The sequence below is a fragment of the Musca autumnalis genome, unplaced genomic scaffold (assembly GCF_047663935.1).
Source record: "Musca autumnalis isolate F117 unplaced genomic scaffold, ASM4766393v1 scaffold_4, whole genome shotgun sequence".
Lineage (NCBI taxonomy): Eukaryota > Metazoa > Arthropoda > Insecta > Diptera > Muscidae > Musca > Musca autumnalis.
The window spans coordinates 214,859,121-214,877,750 of NW_027411977.1; the positions used below are offsets into that span (position 1 = coordinate 214,859,121).

The 18,630-nt window shown below is 36.4% G+C and overlaps 2 protein-coding genes across 2 annotated transcripts in view; one reads left to right on the plus strand and one right to left on the minus strand.

The window, feature by feature from the left end:
* The window catches only part of LOC141400746 (uncharacterized), a 67,487-nt gene extending 60,155 nt beyond the window's left edge, over positions 1-7,332 (minus strand). Inside the window, 1 exon segment of the mRNA XM_073980202.1 lies at positions 7,126-7,332. The gene's annotated coding sequence lies outside the window, so the exon portion shown is untranslated.
* An 8,586-nt stretch (positions 7,333-15,918) lies between these two features.
* On the plus strand, positions 15,919-17,593 carry LOC141403989 (uncharacterized). The gene is made up of 2 exons (XM_073987136.1): positions 15,919-16,219; positions 16,461-17,593. Exons 1-2 carry the CDS (start codon positions 15,999-16,001, stop codon positions 17,530-17,532), a joined length of 1,293 nt encoding a protein of 430 aa, XP_073843237.1. The 5' UTR covers positions 15,919-15,998; the 3' UTR covers positions 17,533-17,593.
* The last annotated feature ends 1,037 nt before the right edge of the window (positions 17,594-18,630 follow it).

An 18,630-nucleotide genomic window follows, 5' to 3' on the forward strand; every position in this document is an offset into this window, starting at 1 on the left:
CTGTGAGGTCTTCATGGTCTATAGAGGAAAAGTAGTATGGGGTCTTCATGAATCCCTGTGAGATCTTCTTAACCGATATAAAGGCCCTCCGAGATCTTCATGACCTGCACAGAAGGCTTGTGAGGTCTTCGTATTTCGTACAGATGTCATTTGAGGTTTCAAGCCCTATACAGACGCACTTTGAGGTGTTCATGTCCTGTGGGGAAGCCCTCTGAGGTCATCATGATCTTTACAGAAAGACCTCTAAGATCTTCAAGTGTTTTACAGAAGCTGCAAAGGTCTTCATGACCTGTACAGGAAACCTCTGACGTGTTCATGCCCTATACAGGAGCTTTCTGATGTCTTCAGAACATATATAGCAGCCCCTCGAGATCTTCAAGATCCATACGGAAGCCCTCTGAGATCTTCATGGTCTATAGAGAAAGAAGTCCTTTGGGGTCTACATGAATCCCTGTGAGATCTTAACCGATATAAAGGCCCTCCGAGATCTTCATGACCTACGCAGAAGGCTTGAGAGGTCTTCATATTCCGTACATATGCTATTTGAGGTTTCAAGCCCTATACATACGCCCTTTGAGGCGATTATGTCCTGTACGGAAGCCCACTGAGGTCTTCATAATCTTTATAGAAGGACCTCTGAGATCTTCAAGTGTTTTACAGAAGCTTCAGAGGTCTTCATGACCTGTACAGGAAACCTCTGACGTTTTCATGCCCTATACAGGAGCTCACTGAGGTCTTCAGAACCTATACAGGAGCCCCTCGAGATCTGCAAGACCTATACGGAAGCCCTCAGAGGTCTTCATGGTCTATAGAAAAAGAAGTCCTCTGGGGTCTACATGAATCCCTGCGAGATCTTAACCGATATAAAGGCCCTCCGAGATCTTCATGACCTATGCAGAAGGCTTGTGAAGTCTTCATATTCCGTACAGATGCTATACTGACGCCTTTTGAGGCGATCATGTTCTGTATGGAAGCCCTCTGAGGTCTTCATGATCTTTATAGAAAGACCTCTGAGATCTTCAAGTCTTTTACAGAAGCTTCAGAGGCCTTCATGACCTGTACAGGAATCCTCTGACGTCTTCATGCCCTATACAGGAGCTCTCTGAGGTCTTCAGAACCTATACGGTAGCAAAAGAAGTCTACTGGGGTCTTCATGAAGCCCTGCGAGATCTTCTTAGCCGATATAAAGACCCTCCAAGATTTTCTTGACCTACACAGAAGGCTTGTGAGATCTTCATATTCGGTACAGATTCCATTTGAGGTTTCAAGCCCTATACAGACGCCCTTTGAGGTGTTCATGACCTATACAGGAGCTCCCTGAGGTCTTCAAAACCTATGCAGAAGCCCCTTGAGATCTTCAAGACCTATACGGAAGCCCTCTGGGGTCTTCAAAAGCCCTCTGAGATCTATGAAGTCTTCATAACCTATACAGAAGTTTCTGAATGAAATTTCCCCACTTGCATAAAGGCTGTCAGCCTTTTCTTTAAGAAAATGCTTATAAAATATAAATAACGAGGTACATTTTCCGTAACTCCGTGTTGAAGATGTAGTGCCCACAGGATCTCTTTCGAAATTGTAGTCTTTACAATAGCTGGGGCACAGTACGGTTTTTCTCAATTGTGGACATAATTTATTGCTAGATACTAAAACTGAATCTTATTTGAAAATTTTAGAAACAAAGGCGGGTTATGCAGCTTGCCATTGTCATCCCCGCATGCTTATTAAAAATATAACATTAATTCCGAAAAAGTTATCCATTAATGTTAATAGCATGTGGGGAATGTCATACGTACAACGTGTAAAAACTTCAGAATTTTGAGGAAAAGGAATAATTGGAACAATAGAGTTTTGGTATTGCTTCATAAATTTAGACTGAACAGTGTGTCTATGGCAAATGCAAAGAATAACGTTCAAATTCAAGGGTTCTATATTTTGGAAAACAATCCGATGTAAAGACGCCAGTACCATGATGTTGTATTCCTTTGTAAGAATGAATCCTACAAGTAATCTCCATTGACTACACACGCCTATTATTTGCAGCCCAAATGCTAGTGTAGTGACATTATTATTGTCCGATTCCGTTGCTTTTAGTTGGTCAAACTGTACGGCGCACTGACGTTGCTCTGTAGTCATTTTCTGCAATTGTGTACGCAATACATCCACAACCGACTATATGATACCCTACACCCCTGTGAATATGTTAAATTTTATTTGGGAGCTATATCCAAATAGACCAATCTGAAAGTCAAGGCTGTAGTTATTTAAAACAACCCAGCAAAATGTTCGATGCCAAAGATGCCATTTAATCATGGGTGCAAGTGATCTGGCATGTCATCTTTTTAGCATCTTCATCGACGAATTTTATATGAGCGTGGACCCCAAAAGATGCTATTCATTTTTGGATCCAAAGCATGTCATTTACACCAATGCTTTGACACGTCATTTTCACCAATGCTTTGGCATGTCATTTTTACCAACCCTTTGCAATGACATTATCATTACGACGAGATTTTTAACAACGTTGGTTGTGATTTCGAGTCTCCGACAACATCAACCCTATTGTAAATAATTTATCTTATATGTATATTTAGAAAAATATGTATGAATAAAAACACAAAATTCATCTCTATTGGATCGATGGAATGGGTTCAAATGCTGATGAAAAGATCGGATCTTTCACTACTTCCTTTGCATTTTGTCAATAAGGAAACCTTTCTACACTTGCGTGAGTGAGCTACAGTCGCAAACCTCATAAAAAGATCAAAACTTGGGTAAGTAATCCTGCACACCCCTAAACAATAACTTCATATAACTCTGTTCTTAACACTTTAGCTCCGAGGTCTCCATGACCTATACAAAAAGCCCTCTGAGGTCTTCAACTTCTCTGCAGAAGCCTTTTGAGGTTACGAGTCGTATACAGAAAACCCTCTGAGGTCATCATGACCTATGCAAAACCATTTGAAGTCTTCATGGCATATACAGAATTCCTCCGAATGCTTCAAGACCTATACCTGTTAGATTTAGAGTCATATACAGAAGCCCTTTGAGCTTTCAAGACCTATACCAAGCACTCTAAGGTCCTGATATACATCATTACCTGTGTTTATGGTCTACATAGGAGTCATCCGAGGTTTCAAGTCTTATTCAGAAACCCTCTGAGGTCTTCATGGCCTATAAAAAAGCCCTCTTAGTCTTCGTGCCCTATACAGGAGCCCTCTAAGGACTTCATGGCCTATAAATACGCTCTCTGAGCTCTTTATAACCTATACAAAAGTCATCTGAGGTTTCAAGTCTTATACAGAACACCTCTGAGGTCTTTATGACCTATGAAAGAGCCCTCTAAGGCCTTCATGCCCTATACAGGAGCCCTCTAAGGACTTCATGGCCTATAAATATGCTCTCTGAAGTCTTTATAACCTATACAAAAGTAATCTAAAGTTTCAAGTCTTATACAGAAGCCCTGTGAGGTCTTCATGACCTATGAAAGAGCCCTCTGATGCCTTCATGCCCTATACAGGAGCCCTCTAAGGTCTTCATGGTCTATAAATAAGATCTCTGAGGTCTTTTTAATCTATACGGAAGTCATCTGAGGTTTCAAATCTTATACAGAAGCCCCTCTGAGGTCTTTATGGCCTATAAAAAGGCATCAGAAGTGTTCATGCCCTATACAGGAGCCCTCTAAGGTCTTCAAGGCATATAAATACGCTCTCTGGAGTCTTTATAACCTATACAGAAGTTATCTGAGGTTCCAAGCCTCATACAGAAGACTTCTGAGGTCTTCATGACCTGTAAAAAAGACCACTGAGGTATTCACGCCCTATACAGGAGTCCTCTAAGGTATTCATGGCCTATACATAAGCTCTCTGAGGTCTTTATAACCTATACAAAAGTCATCTGAGGTTTCAAATCTTATACAGAAGCCCTCTGAGGCCTTCATGTCCTATACAGGAGCCCTCTGTGGTCTTTATAACCTACACAGAAGCCACCTGAGGTTTCAAATCTTATACAGAAGCCCCTCTGAGGTCTTTATGGCCTATAAAAAGGCATCCGAAGTGTTCATGCCCTATACAGGAGCCCTCTAAGGTCTTCATGGTCTATAAATAAGCACTCTGAGGTCTTTTTAACCTATACGGAATTCATCTGAGGTTTCAAATCTTATACAGAAGCCCTCTGAGGTCTTCATGACCTATTAAAGATCCCGCTGAGGTCTTCATGCCTATACAGGAGCCCTCTAAGGTCTTCATGGTCTATAAATAAGCTCTCTGTGGTTTTTATAACCTACACAGAAGTCATCTGAGATTTCGAATCTTATACAGAAGCCTTCTGAGGTCTTCATGAGAGGCCACATACATAAGTAGTATGAGTTCTTTATGACTTATACAGAAGTCTTCTGAATTTTCAAGTCTTATGCAGAAGCCCTCCGATACATAAGTTCTATGAGGTCTTAATGACCTTGAGGTTTCAAGTCTTATACTATTGAACTATACATAAAACATTTAAGGTCTTTATAACCTTTAAAGATACGCTCTGAGGTCTTCATAATAGAGTTGTATAGTTCATGAACGAACTATTTCAATTGAACGATTCATTGAAAAGAGCATATGAACTAGATCAGTAGACATAGTTCAATAGCTCACTGAGCGCCGACCGAAAGATCCACGAAGAACGATCAACGAACGAACGATTCACAATCTAGTTCAGCATGTCATTCACATATGAATAAAGTGACGCCGTCTTGTGTGCTAATAATTGGTGCCTTCGTAATGTAATGAGTTTTGTTTATGTTTTGGATCTATGTGAAGTGTCAACCACCACTGTAACAGAAGTAATTTCTACATAAAGAACATTTTTGACATAACATATCCCAATATATCGAATCCATTACCTTCAATGTGCCTTGTTTTGGATAGAAAAAAAGGAAAAATAAATAGAAACGTACATACACAAAGCTTTTTTTCGCGGTGATAATTTCTACACACACAGCAAAAGACATTTTTGCCAGCCATTTAAATGAAATTCTGATTACAATTTTTTCCAAAGGACGTTTTTTTCTAAACTCAATGCAAACTAAATCTTTCTTTATGAAGGGAATAAAAATATCTAAAGTTAATATTTTTATAGTTTAATTATACTATTCTAATGTTTGTTCCTATTCGGTGTATGTATGTGTTTTCATCATTCTGATGCGAATGATTGAACTATGAACTAGATTACTGAACTAGTTCAGTTAAAAGAACTGAGCTATTGAACTAGATCTTTCAAATGAACTAGATTGTACAACTCTACTTCATAACCCATACAGAAGTCCTGTGGGATTTTACGTTCTATACAAAAGCCCTTTGAGGTGTTCATGTCCTGTACGGAAGCCCTCTGAGGTCTTCATGATCTTTTTAAAAAGACATCTGAGATCTTAAAGTGTTTTACAGAAGCTTCAGAGGTCTTTATACAGAAGCCCCTTGAGATCTTCAAGAACTATACGGAAGCCCTCTAAGATTAACCTGACGTATAGAAAAGGATATATGAAGTCTTCATAACCTACAGAGAAGCCGCTGAAGTCTTCATGTCCGATACAGAAAACCTTTTCTTGGTCAATATAAAAGCCCTCTGATGTCTTCATGACCTATACAGAAGGCTTGTGATGTGGTCACTTCCTGTACAGAAGCCAGTTGAGGTTTTAAGTCATATATGGAAGTCCTTTGAGGTGTTCATGTCCTGTGCAGAAGCCCTCTGAGGTCTTCAAAAGCCATCTGAGATCTATGAAGTCTTCATAACCTATACAGAAGCCTCTGAGGTCTTCATGTCCGATACAGGAGCTCCCTAAGGATGGAACTCAATTTTGGCAGTGTAAATTTCCCCAAATGCCTTCTATACTTTTGGTGGTGAATATATCGCTTTTTCTGCAAGTTGTTCCTAAAGATATAAGCGAGGGCAACTTCGAAAATTTCGGGGTCTATACCTCAGGAATTATAAATTTCCGCAAAAATAGTTATACATCTTTAAATTCGGTGGAAAAAACACTTTCTGTGGTAATTTTTTTCCATATTTTTCTGCGAACTGCCAAAAAAGGGTATTGGTAATCATATGGTATTGTTGGTGGTGGGGTATTGTTTTTACAGTTGACAGGTAATTTTTTCTACCTGTGTAAATGTCTGTAAATATCCCCCCAACACTAAGTCCGTTATTGTTGTTATTGGTGTGGGGGATTTTTGTTTTGTTTTTACATATTACAAGTTCTCCCCCTCGTATAAAAGGAAGAGTGAGAAATGAGAAGAGAGCTTAACGGAAGTTGCATTTTTAACAAAGACGTCATTGAAGCGCATTATTGCAGGCATGCTCACAAATAAATATTTCTGTTTGGACTTGTTAAGACAATAAACGGTACACAAAATACAGGAGGGGACTAAAATATCATTACGAAAACGCTGGATATTGGATGGATTGCGTTGCATATGCATTTCTCAGTTGGGGGGTTACTCACAAAAACACGTTTATTGTTGTTATTATTTTTATTTTGCGATTTCAACATAATAAACTCGCCATGTTATTTAATTTTTTCTTCGTGGTTTAAGCATGGGAGGAATGAATGGTATTGTTTTTGTTTTAACTTTCGCTTTTGATATTTGTTGATTTTATTATTGTTGCTGTTGTTTGTTTCTTCTTTTTTTATTTTGTATTTTTATATTGAAATTATTGTTTTCTTTTTATATATTCCATTTCCTTAACCACAGCAAAATAAAACAAAACACAAGCTGATAAACTTTTGCATTTGATTTGCAAACTTACAAACAAACATATTTTGAACTATCACTTTTCACAGGGGAAATATTGACGGATACACTTCATTTTCAATGTGCTTTCAACAAAAAAACGGAATTTAACTAATTTTTATTTATGCAAATTTATTTTTGTCATAATCCAACTATGGCTGTTATTTATTTCCGTTTTCCTCAAGTAAGTGATTGAGAAACATCTTTTGACCTTTTTTGAGAGTTGTCTTGCCATATACTCTTCTCCGTCCACACACAATGACCACCAACCAAACCAACAACCTCCAAGACAGACACGTTGATTTTATGAATGGTAGTTATTGTTTCCTTTTATTTTCACTCGCTATTCATTTTATACCTTAATTTGTGATTTCCTTTTCACATCCACGTTATATCATTTTTTCTTTCAACTATTTCTTAAGCTCTCCAATTTTCATTTTCTTCTTTTAATAACCGTGTCTGACAACAATTCATCACACGAAAATAAGGCGCCTTTTTTGTTTTAAAACATCGAAACGAACCGGACACGCTAAATCGACGCTTTGTTTTTAAATGTTTCTCGCAAACTGAATGTGTTAACAAAAAAGATGTAAAAAAATGACAGCTGTTCTTTTTTTGTTAACAAAAGAGAGTGATTTAAGGCGAGAGAGAGAATAAACACCAAATTAACTCTCACAAACAAATAACATATAAGACAATAAACAGGTGGCGCTCTAAATACACTGTATTATCGACAGCATATCTTAAGTAGGGTACACACGATCAGTTTTGACTGTCAGTTTTGCTCAAATAATCGGTTGCTTGCCAGTGTGGCCGTTCATTTTTGTCAGTCAACAGGCAACCACAAAATAATTTGTGGTTGTTGGACAGTTTGACATTTATCGATGTTTCCGAAACATCGACAGTCAAAACTGATCGTGTGTACCTCGCTTTAGGGTACTACCCATGGTAGAATAAGAAAAGGTAGCAGCAATACACAGCTGACTGAACTGGGTTGTAACGTTAGTGTCAAATTTCATATGACATTTTATACATTTACTAGCAAATACCCGCTACTTCGTATGCGGAAAGGGCATAAAATATATATGAACTCTGTTTTGTTGTATTAAAATCTATTTTAAATACCAACATTTAATCGATTTAATTCCAAAAAAATCATATCTGCCGTATCGCACCCCTACACAGCTACCATATTTTTTATTTGGGATTTCCAAAACTACGACCTCATATCACAGACATACACCAACAGCGACTCATATTGCAAATTTCAGACTTGACTTCTGGTTTTACTCCTTCACGTACACAGCATTCCCTCCCAATACGAATTTCCAAACACTAAACTTTCTCTCACCCCTTCAAAACAACAATAACGCACATTCACAATTCAAGGTTCTAGCTTCAGCGGTTTCGCCAAGAACCCGAATAGGTTCCAAAAATTTTCCAAATATATCCCCATATAAGGGCACCCCACGACTTAGTGTTTTTTAAAAATAGAACAAAGCTATACTGCCCAATTTTCTTTACATTTGGACCTTGAATACTCAGAGGATATAAAAGTTTTATTTAAAAAATGTCTACTTCAATCCACTTTTATTAGAAGAGGTATTTTGAAGACTTAGAGCATTTTGAAGATTTTATGCACATTTTCCAACCGAACTCCGAACTTTATCTCCAAGTTCAGAGTGATCTTCATAACAAATATTTTTCCATTTCGTATTTTTTGTACAAATTATATAATCCAAGCTTTGTTCCTACACCCAACACCAAATTTAGTACCATTTAGTACTTTTCGTTCACCTATAGCAGGTATTTCTCACTTTAACCGTTTACACAATACCAAAATGGTTTTGGTACCAACATGTTACCAAACTTTTCGTACACATAATTAAAGGTTTCAAAGCCTACTTCCTTATACTCAACATATATCCCGACCGCAATTCACTTTTCCAGCTTTATATGTTCCGCTGACAGCAATTATATTACTATTTAGTACTTTTTGTATAAATAAGTGTAAAAATTCTGTACCATATAGCAAACACCAAAAGGTACCAAATTTTGTACCATTTGCCACTTATCGTACACGGCTTTCCAAAAACTACTTGCATAACTCACTTCTTTCACTTCACCTAAATCCAAATTATAGCCAATGTACTTTCATTTAGCACTTTTTCATAAGTACGAATTTCCAAAGTAACCGCAATCCTACACTCCAACAGTAATCTGTTCACGCAAATACAAATTGTATCGCATTTAGTACCATTTAGTACTGCTTCGTGCACATTAGTATGATTTTCTAAAGTTACCTCCATATCTCAATTCTAATTCTAACAGTAATCTTAATTCCAAGTTTCACTCCACCTTTCTTACTCTTTATCAGTGACCCTTATTTCAAATTTCAGCACTATTCGTTAATTCAAATCCAAATTGTACTATATTTAGTACTTTTCGTACACTTTTAGTTCGAGTTTCTAAAAACCTGTCTTTGTTACTCTCCATCAGTCACCCTTATTCAAAATTCCAAGATTCCTGTCCTATCCGTTCACCCAAATCCAAATTGTACTAAATTTAGTACCATTTAGTACTTTTCGTACGCTTATAGTTCGAATTTCCAAAAACCTTTATTTGTTACTCTCCATCAGTGACCCCTCATTCCAAATTTCAGGATTCCAGCTCTATCCGTTCACCCGAATCCAAATTGTACTAATTTTAGTACTTTTGTTAATCTCCATCAGTGACCCCTCATTCCAAATTTCAGGATTCCAGCTCAATCCGTTCACCCAAATCCAAATTGTACTAAATTTAGTACTTTTCGTGCACTTACAGTTCGAATTTCCAAAAACTTTTCTTTGTTGCTCTCCACCAGTGACCCTCATTCAAAATTTCAGGATTCCAGCTCTATCCGTTCACCCGAATCCAAATTGTACTAAATTTAGTACAATTTAGTACTTTTGTTAATCTCCATCAGGGAACCCTCATTCCAAATTTCAGGATTCCAGCTCTATCCGTTCACTTAAATCCAAATTGTACTAAATTTAGTACCATTAAGTACTTTTCGTACACTAATAGGTCGACTTTCCAAAAACCTTTCATTGTTACCTTTCATCAGTGACCTTCATTCCAAATTTCAGTATTCCAGCTCTATCCGTTCACCTAAATTCAAATTGTACTAAATTTAGTACCATTTAGTACTTTTCGTACCCTTATAGTTCGAATTTCCAAAAACCTTTCAACGTTTTTCTTCATCATCGACTCTCATTTCAAATTTCAGGATTCCATCTCTATCCGTTTACCGAAATCCAAATTGTACTAAATTTAAGACTATTTAGTACTTTTCGTATCCTTATAGTTCGAATTTCCAAAAACCTTTCATCGTTATTCTTCATCAGCGACTCTCATTTCAAATTTCAGGATTCCACCTCTATCCATTCACCCAAATCCAAATTGTACTAAATTTAGTACTTTTCGTGCACATACAGTTCGAATTTCCAAAAACTTTTCTTTGTTGCTCTCCACCAGTGACCCTCATTCAAAATTTCAGGATTCCAGCTCTATCCGTTCACCCGAATCCAAATTGTACTAAATTTAGTACCATTTAGTACTTTTGTTAATCTCCATCAGTGAACCCTCATTCCAAATTTCAGGATTCCAGCTCAATCCGTTCACTAAAATCCAAATTGTACTAAATTTAGTACCATTTAGTACTTTTGTTAATCTCCATCAGTGGCCCTCATTCAAAATTTCAGGATTCCAGCTCAATCCGTTCACCGAAATCCAAATTGTACTAAATTTAGTACCATTTAGTACTTTTCGTACCCTTATAGTTCGAATTTCCAAAAACCTTTCATCGCTTCTCTCCATCAGTGACCCTCATTCCAAATTTCAAGATTCTAGCTCTATCCGTTCACCTAAATCCAAATAGTACTAAATTGAGTACCATTTAGTACTTTTCGTACACTAATAGGTAGAATTTCCAAAAACCTTTCTGTGTTACTCTCCATTAGTAACTCCCATTTCAAATTTCAGGATTCCAGCTCTATCCGTTCACCCAAATCCAAATTGTACTAAATTTAGTACCATTTAGTACTTTTCGTACCCTTATAGCTCGAATTTCCAAAAACATTTCATCGTTATTTTTCATCAGCGACTCTCATTTCAAATTTCAGGATTCCATCTCTATCCGTTAACCGAAATCCAAATTGTACTAAATTTAGTACCATTTAGTACTTTTCGTACCCTAATAGTTCGAATTTCCAAAAACCTTTCATCGTTACTCTTCATCAGTGACCTTCATTCCAAACTTCAGGATTCCTGCTCTATCTGTTCACCCAAATCTCAATTGTACTAAATTTAGTACCCTTTTGTACTTTTCGTACACTTATAGTTGGAATTTCCAAAAACCCTTTGGTACATCTTTCTAGCTCTCCATCAGTTACCCTCATTCCAAATTTCAGAACTCTAGCTCTTACCGTTTACCTAATACAAAGGGTACCATATTTAGTACCTTTTAGTACTTTTCGTACACTTCTAGGTCGAATTTCCAAAAACCCAGCCTTATCTCACCCCTATACACCAACAGCAACCCACACCCAAAATTTCAACTTTCTAGCTTCAGCGGTTTCGTCTGGGCGCTGATGAATCAGTCAGTCAATCAGTCAGTCAGTCAGTCACTCACCTCACTACTCTTTTATATATATAGATTTATATTTCGATGTACAATAGGGACATATATTTTTTGGGAAAAAATATATCATTCGGAAAAAAACATTTCTCAGAAAGACTTCTTCATATCAATGATATGTAACCTCCTCCAAGTTCGAACGATAAGCCGCGCAGTAAATCGCCGCTTGTAGAGGCGATACAACTTTTGATAATATGTGAGGTATTTTGTTAAAATTTAAAAAAAAAAAATAAAGCCCTAATAAACGTGTGCTTCTTTAATTTCTAAAACAAAACATTGAAACAGTTTCTCCTTTCTCTATGAATTTCCAGCGACCCCAAACTTGTCTGCAAGAATTCTACTTTCTGCGAGAATTTATGCATTTAGTGGAATGATGTGGAAACATAAAAATTGAAAATGTAACGAATTTTCATTCATGTTTTCCAAAATATTCAAGCAAATGTGAAAAATGAATATTTTTTTTAAATTGCAATAATTTATAGGCATTTCCTTGTTTTGTTTACAAATACAACTGACAGTAACGTTACAAAAACAAATTCCTTTGTGGTTGTTGTTCGAGTTGTATTTGTTGTAGTATTAACTTTACCTTATATTTGTTCCACCATGGGTACTACCCAGAAAAAAAAATTGGAAGTTGTGCAGGTGGAGTTATGATTTCACAACATCTTTCCTTGCGGTCCACACGAAGTTATGAAAAATGCACTCCGTTCGATACATTTTATAAGCAGTTGCTTTAGAGATCCCTACAAAACAAAAAACAGTTGGTTGATCCCTATACAGCGTTACCATTTTTTTTTAAAGACAACAAAAAAGTATGTTTATTTCTAAAAATTTGTTATAAAATAAAGAAAACAGGATAAACACGAACATTTTTGCGGCAATTCATGAGAAGGAAATTCTTAATGGAGTGGAGTTGGAGTCCATGTCGATAGCTGTACTGGTGATGGGAAGGCAACATAAAACCTTTTTGATGATGAAGCAAATTCAGTTGGGGTTATATAAAATGCACAGTAGGAGGCAGTAGATTCAGTTGTGATCAAATTTAATGACGAGTTTCCATAATTTCTGCTAATGTAACAAAGTTCTTAATATTCTTGTTTTAAACAAATACAAATTAAATTTATTCTAAGATATTTCGCAATAGCTTGCATTTTTACTGCATCTTTAGATTGATTAAAAACCGTTTTCTATCCAAATCACAGCTTTTGATGTATAGTCCGGTCAAAATAGACATTGAAATAGCAAAAATTCCCACAGAGCTGAATTTTGGTGGAGAGCTAGGGTTTGCCATTAGAAGCAACGTCCTAAAAGTCCCCATCGATCGCATGTGTGCAAAAAAAAAATTATTCGGGGTCAAAGGTCAAATTTTAAGAGTTTTTTAGGTTTTCGGATTTATTTTTTGAAAACGGTTGATCTAATCAAAAAGTGACTAAACTAAATATTGTAGACAGGAAAATTATCTACAAGTTTGACCTTAATAATTTTTTTCCTAGGAGGAACCATTCTTGAGATATAGCTGTTCTAAAAAACACATGATTTTTATGCACTTATAAGGGAAATATGCACATATTCAGAAGAACCGGCTAAAATAAGCGAAGTAATCGGGTCTGTCCCCCAAAAAAATATATATTTTCTTGAAGAGCGAAATTATATTCTAAAAAAATCCAACAAATTCGGAGCGTGTTTAATAGAGTTATTCAATGTTAGAGTCATTTTATGCAAAAATAGCCCATTTAACCCACATGTATAATCGAAAGCCCAACGGGAACGACCCCAACGAAAACTCTCCGATTTTTTTCAAGTTTTGTCCGAAGGTAGGGTTTGCGGATCCGATTCGCCGGTTATTCGACCCGAAAGGCCAAATTTAAAAACCGGGTTAGACCCGGTTCTACTGAACCGATTACTGCAAAGTGGATATCGTTTGAAAGCTTACGGAAGTATCTAACACATAGTGTCGTTACTTTAACCGGTTCGCCTCATAATGTACTTACGCGGCTAATTTTTTATTAGACCTTTAGATCGCGATATCTCGAAGATGGTAAGTCCTTTTACGAATCATAAAGACCACCCTTGTAGACAATTATTGAATCTACAACTTTTACTTTAGCCGGCTTTTGCTAAGTTTTACCGTTTTTGAGAAAAATTAAAAAAACTGAATAATGCCTCCAAAAATGACCTTTGACCCCGAATAACTTGTTTTGCACACATGGGATCGATGGGGACTTTTAGGACGTTGCTTCTAATGGCTAACCCTAGCTCTCCACCAAAATTCAGCTTTGTGGTAATTTTTGCTATTTCCCCCTTATACGCATGTCTATTTTGACCGGACTAGTAGTGTTTTGGATTGAATTTAAAGGCACTCTTCGGATTGGTGCCTTTAAATTCAATCCAAAACACTACATCAAAAGCTGTGATTTGGATAGAAAACGGTGTGCATCCTAGCTGCGTGCTGTGGAAGCAAAATAGAGTGCATCCTGGCTGCGCGCTCTCTTGTAAAAGTGCCTTTAAATTCATTCCAAAACACTACATCAAAAGCTGTGATTTTGATAGAAAACGGTGTGCATCCTAGCTGCGTACTGTGGAAGCAAAATAGAGTGCATCCTGGCTGCTCTCTTGTAAAATCCATAAGTGAATTCATAGAAAAAGATGTACTCCAACGGCACTTGTACTGTACACTTGTAGTGATTCAAATACATCTGCGGATGCAAACTTTTTGCTGGGTAGAAAAAGATGTACTCCAACGGCACTTGTAGTGATTCAACTGCATCCACGGATGCAAACTTTTTGGTTGGTAATGTCATGTTCACCCGAGCGTTTGAAGTACGTTGTTCGCCTCTCGAAATACGTACATGAATTAACCCGTTTCCACAACACCATTCGTAATTAAGAGAAGCATAATTTATTTTTCCTTACTTTTTGTTTCCTCGTTTTCATGAGAATTTGAACACATAACACGTGTAACTGACTTTCATGCAGGTATTTGACTTTTGTATCTAGATTGTATGAAAAATTTGCTATGCTTTAAATGTATACCAATCTCTGAACCGTTTACTTTTCATTCATGTTTTGCAGTTTTTTCTAATAGCCCGTTTCCACGGTACGTCGTTCGTTCTCTATTCGTTGTTCGACCCATAACTATGAATAAATTACTTATTTCGCCACACAAAATTCTATGAACGAACGACGATTTGTCTACGTTGTTTGATTAGAAATACTCTCTGAACGACGAATAAGTATGTCCCATCCCTAACAAATGAGAGAATTTATCGAAAAAATTAATTATGACATGTCCAAATTCAAAATTAAAAAATTTTTTGAATACACAAAAGTTTTTAGAAAAAAGGAAGAAGATGAATGAAAGTTAATGATCTAAACATTTTATATAGATGCAAAAGGAAGATTATTGTGTCTCCTTCTTAATTCCACACACATTTCTTGTCCATTAGTTCAAAATCGCGTAAAAAATCAGAAACAAAAAGGAAACAAATAACAGAAAGTCTCTCTCTTTAATTTTGAAAATAGAAACATATAAAAAGATATTGAAAATACAAAATTATTCAGAATTTATGGAAAAAATTAATGAAATGTGTGTAGTTAAATATAGAAGATACATTTAAAGGAAAGTCTATTGCTTTTCCTATTCATTTAATGCTTATTTTATGTGTTTTCGGTTCAAATTTTCGTGAAAACAAGGAAACAAAAATTAAGAGGTAGTTTACACTATCTATCAATGTCATATGACACGAAATAAAAACAGTCCATATTTACCCACGGAGGCAATGTGGAGACGTAGTTTTTTTACATTTTTGCTGGTGTGGACGCACAGAGTAAATGGCGTAAGGAAAATCTTCAATATTATTCATATTAGCGAATATATAACGATGGAAAATTTCATATCATATGACATTTACATATAGTGTAAACTACCCCTTAGGGGTAGTGTCGTGGAAACGGGTTAATTCGTGTACGTCGTTCGGCAGGCGAACAACGTAATTGAAACGCTCGTGTGAACATGACATAAAAATCCCTACATATTTAAATTTTGTATTTTGTCTGCCATAATTAATTTATTTCGGTAAATGCTCTCATTTGTTAGAGATGGGACATATTTTATCGGTGTTCGGAGACTATTTCTACTTGAACTTTCTACGTTGTTCAATCGTCATTCATTCTCAGAATTTTCTATGCGGAATCAAGTAATTTATTCGTATTTGATGGTCGAAGAACGAATAGAGAACGAACGACGTCAAAACTTTATGTCAAAACTTTCTTTATGTTGTTGGGGAAATTACAACAAAAATAATTTTTTATATTATTTTGTCAACAAAAACCCGATTACCCGAAAATTTCTTTTAATTACATTTTTCAATTATATGACTCACATCTCCCATCTCTGTATAGAAAACACTGTTAACGACATATAAAAAATTGGCAACTCTGTGCAATTCACAACATTCCTTATGCCCATTTTCTAAACAAAGTGGAAAGTGGGGTCGGATAGGTCGGTTACGAGAGGTTTGCATGTTTTTGGAATAATATAGTCAGTTCCTGTAATGTTAAGAAAGTTAATAAGAAGAATATCCTGCAACAGTAGCAACACCAACAACTTATTAAAATGTTTACCCCAAAGGAAATTTTATGTCACAGAGCAGGAACAGCAACATCAACAAGATGCAACAGGCAAGGGAAGTAACATTTTCTCCAAATACACCGAAGAAGAAGGGCAAAAGATCTTAAAAAGTCTTAACAATTATAACCTAAATGAACTTCTGTGGTAAGTAGAATCAGATCAGGAATAAATTGAATACTCTTCCAGAGAACTTCAGAGGTTCATATTTCGACCCTCAAAGAAGTACATATATATTTTTGTAATAAGGACAAAAAGATCTACCTATCATACAAATTTCAGATATTTCCGGCAGCTGGAAGAGTATTCAATTTATTACCAGAATCATTTGCCAAACTAATCAAACATAAAAATGTATATAATGTCTTTTGATGGTCACTTCTTTCAGTTATGAAATTACCAAAGGACGGGCAAATAAGTTACTAGCATGGCGTATGCGTAATGGATTATTATCCCATTTATCCGATATATTCTTAATTGAAGGTTTTGGACCAAAAGTTGCTGATAAATTTTATCAAAGTCTTTTAAATGAACCCAAAACTACAGCACAAGATATTGATTTGGCTAAAGTAAATCGTTTAAGGACAGCACCATTTATAACTCCAGCCATTACACCGGAACAACAAATGCACATTAAATCTTGTGTTTCTGTAAGGGTGGGCGTGAATAGTATTACATGGTCTAGATTGGAATTAGCTCCAGATGATTGCAATCAACCTTGCCAGCTGACACACTGGCAGCATCATGAAATATCCGAAAAGAAGTTGCATTTACATGAACTAATTCAAAGATGTTTATATGTAAATCATATGATACCGGATGCTGATTGTTATCTCTTTGAAAATCCCCAAATCGCCCAGGCCAGCAATAATCCCGGCAGTGTTGATCAACAAAATATAAATATACAAAAGGCTCAAGTGACAGCAGTTATGGGCTATGCATTGGCATCACGTCACTCGCCACAAATCGACCATCCAGCAGCAGATGAAGTTCCACCGCCACAGGGAAGCAAGGAAACCATTAAAGACTCCTCATGCGCTTCGAAACGCGCACTATTATTCTATGTTAGACGTTTTTTAACCGCTCGTCTATTCAATCATTTGGTTGGCACTGAGCGTATATCCTCCGAAGAGACAATCATTAATATGATGCGTACCTATTATAATGTCAATGATATGTTGGAAGAACAAAGCGAAGACGACGAAGTTTTAAAACCACCAATAAAACCGAACACAAATGCTACTGCTGTGGAAGAAATACCTTTAAGAGGAAATGTACAATTCCCCATGGAATTAAGGCAAATGTTTTCAAAATCATTACGTTATCATAGGGAATTTTTGGGTCAAGCATTACTTTTGAATTTGGCATTTGTGCGACTAGTGTTGCTACAAGACTCGGAGAGTATTGCGAAAGTTTCGCGAGGTAATAAAGCAAAAAATGGTGTCAATGATGCTGTTTGAATTCTTATTGTTCTTTTTTAAATAAAGATTTGTTGGCGTGTTGTTTTACATAGACTGCAAAGTGTGAATTTTTTTATCCATAAGAACTGCCTCATCCTAGCCCTTAGGGCCATTATTACATGTTTTCTTTAAAAAAAAAAACTTCTTCAAAGTTCTTTGCTCCTTTTCTGTCGTCTTGAGGAATATGACAATTTCCGCAGCTAAATCCTTTGCCGCATTTGTTCACCACTTGGACGGCTGAAATGAAGCTCCCACTGAACATATTGATCGATGGTGTCCTGATTCCGACGTTCGAGAGCATGTTTAAGTTGTCCGCGTAAGCCACAGCTATTTGCGGTAAGACCAGAAGTAGGAAAAAGTCCTCATGTTGCTGGCCGGCAGCACTTGGGTGTGCTGACAAAGGCTTCTTTGACCTCTTACAAAGCAATAGGCCGGTCTGTGGTAAACAATGCGGCGCCAACGTGGTATGCAAATGTTAGCGTTACGCAGAGGAAGAATATTCAAAACTGCCAGAATGTCATTTGCATTTCAAATAAAAATTAATCAGAAAACCAGTTGATTTGACATAGAAGCAAAGGAATGGACAGTTGAATTCCACTGGATTTCGTAAATGTACACGTAGGACATTAATGAAGGGCACATAATAATTATAATAGACCTAAGGTAGAACAATTATTATCGTTAATGTAAACCTAACCTTAGATATCGTTGCGCGATCACAAAATTCCGCGCCGCCGTCAATATTTATTGTTCTCTAGGCAACAACGGCTTTGAATTTTTCTATCTTCAGAGTTTAGTTTTGGGGAATCCACCGTACCGTTAATAAAAAATAAATTTGCGTACCTAATAAAAATCCACTGAAGATGGCTACTACTATACATTTCGGAAAAATTAATAATAAATTTTTATGGCAAATCGAACAAAGATGTGGTTGGTTCAATTCACAATTCAAGTCTCCCAAATTTATTTTTGATTGTTGTGGTGGTATCAAGTCGGAATGGATACTGTATCTAGGTTATAATCCTCTCCGTCCTGCCTTTGAATTATCTATAGAAATAAATTCAACGATCCACCAAAATGCACGGTTTCAAGTTAAAA

What these genes read in the sequence shown, in the direction of transcription:
- LOC141403989 (XM_073987136.1), top strand. Translation starts at nt 15,999, where the DNA reads ATGTTAAGAAAGTTAATAAGAAGAATATCCTGCAACAGTAGCAACACC. An exon ending in AACCTAAATGAACTTCTGTG is followed by an intron (nt 16,220 to 16,460) that starts GTAAGTAGAATC and finishes CACTTCTTTCAG; the next exon opens with TTATGAAATTACCAAAGGAC.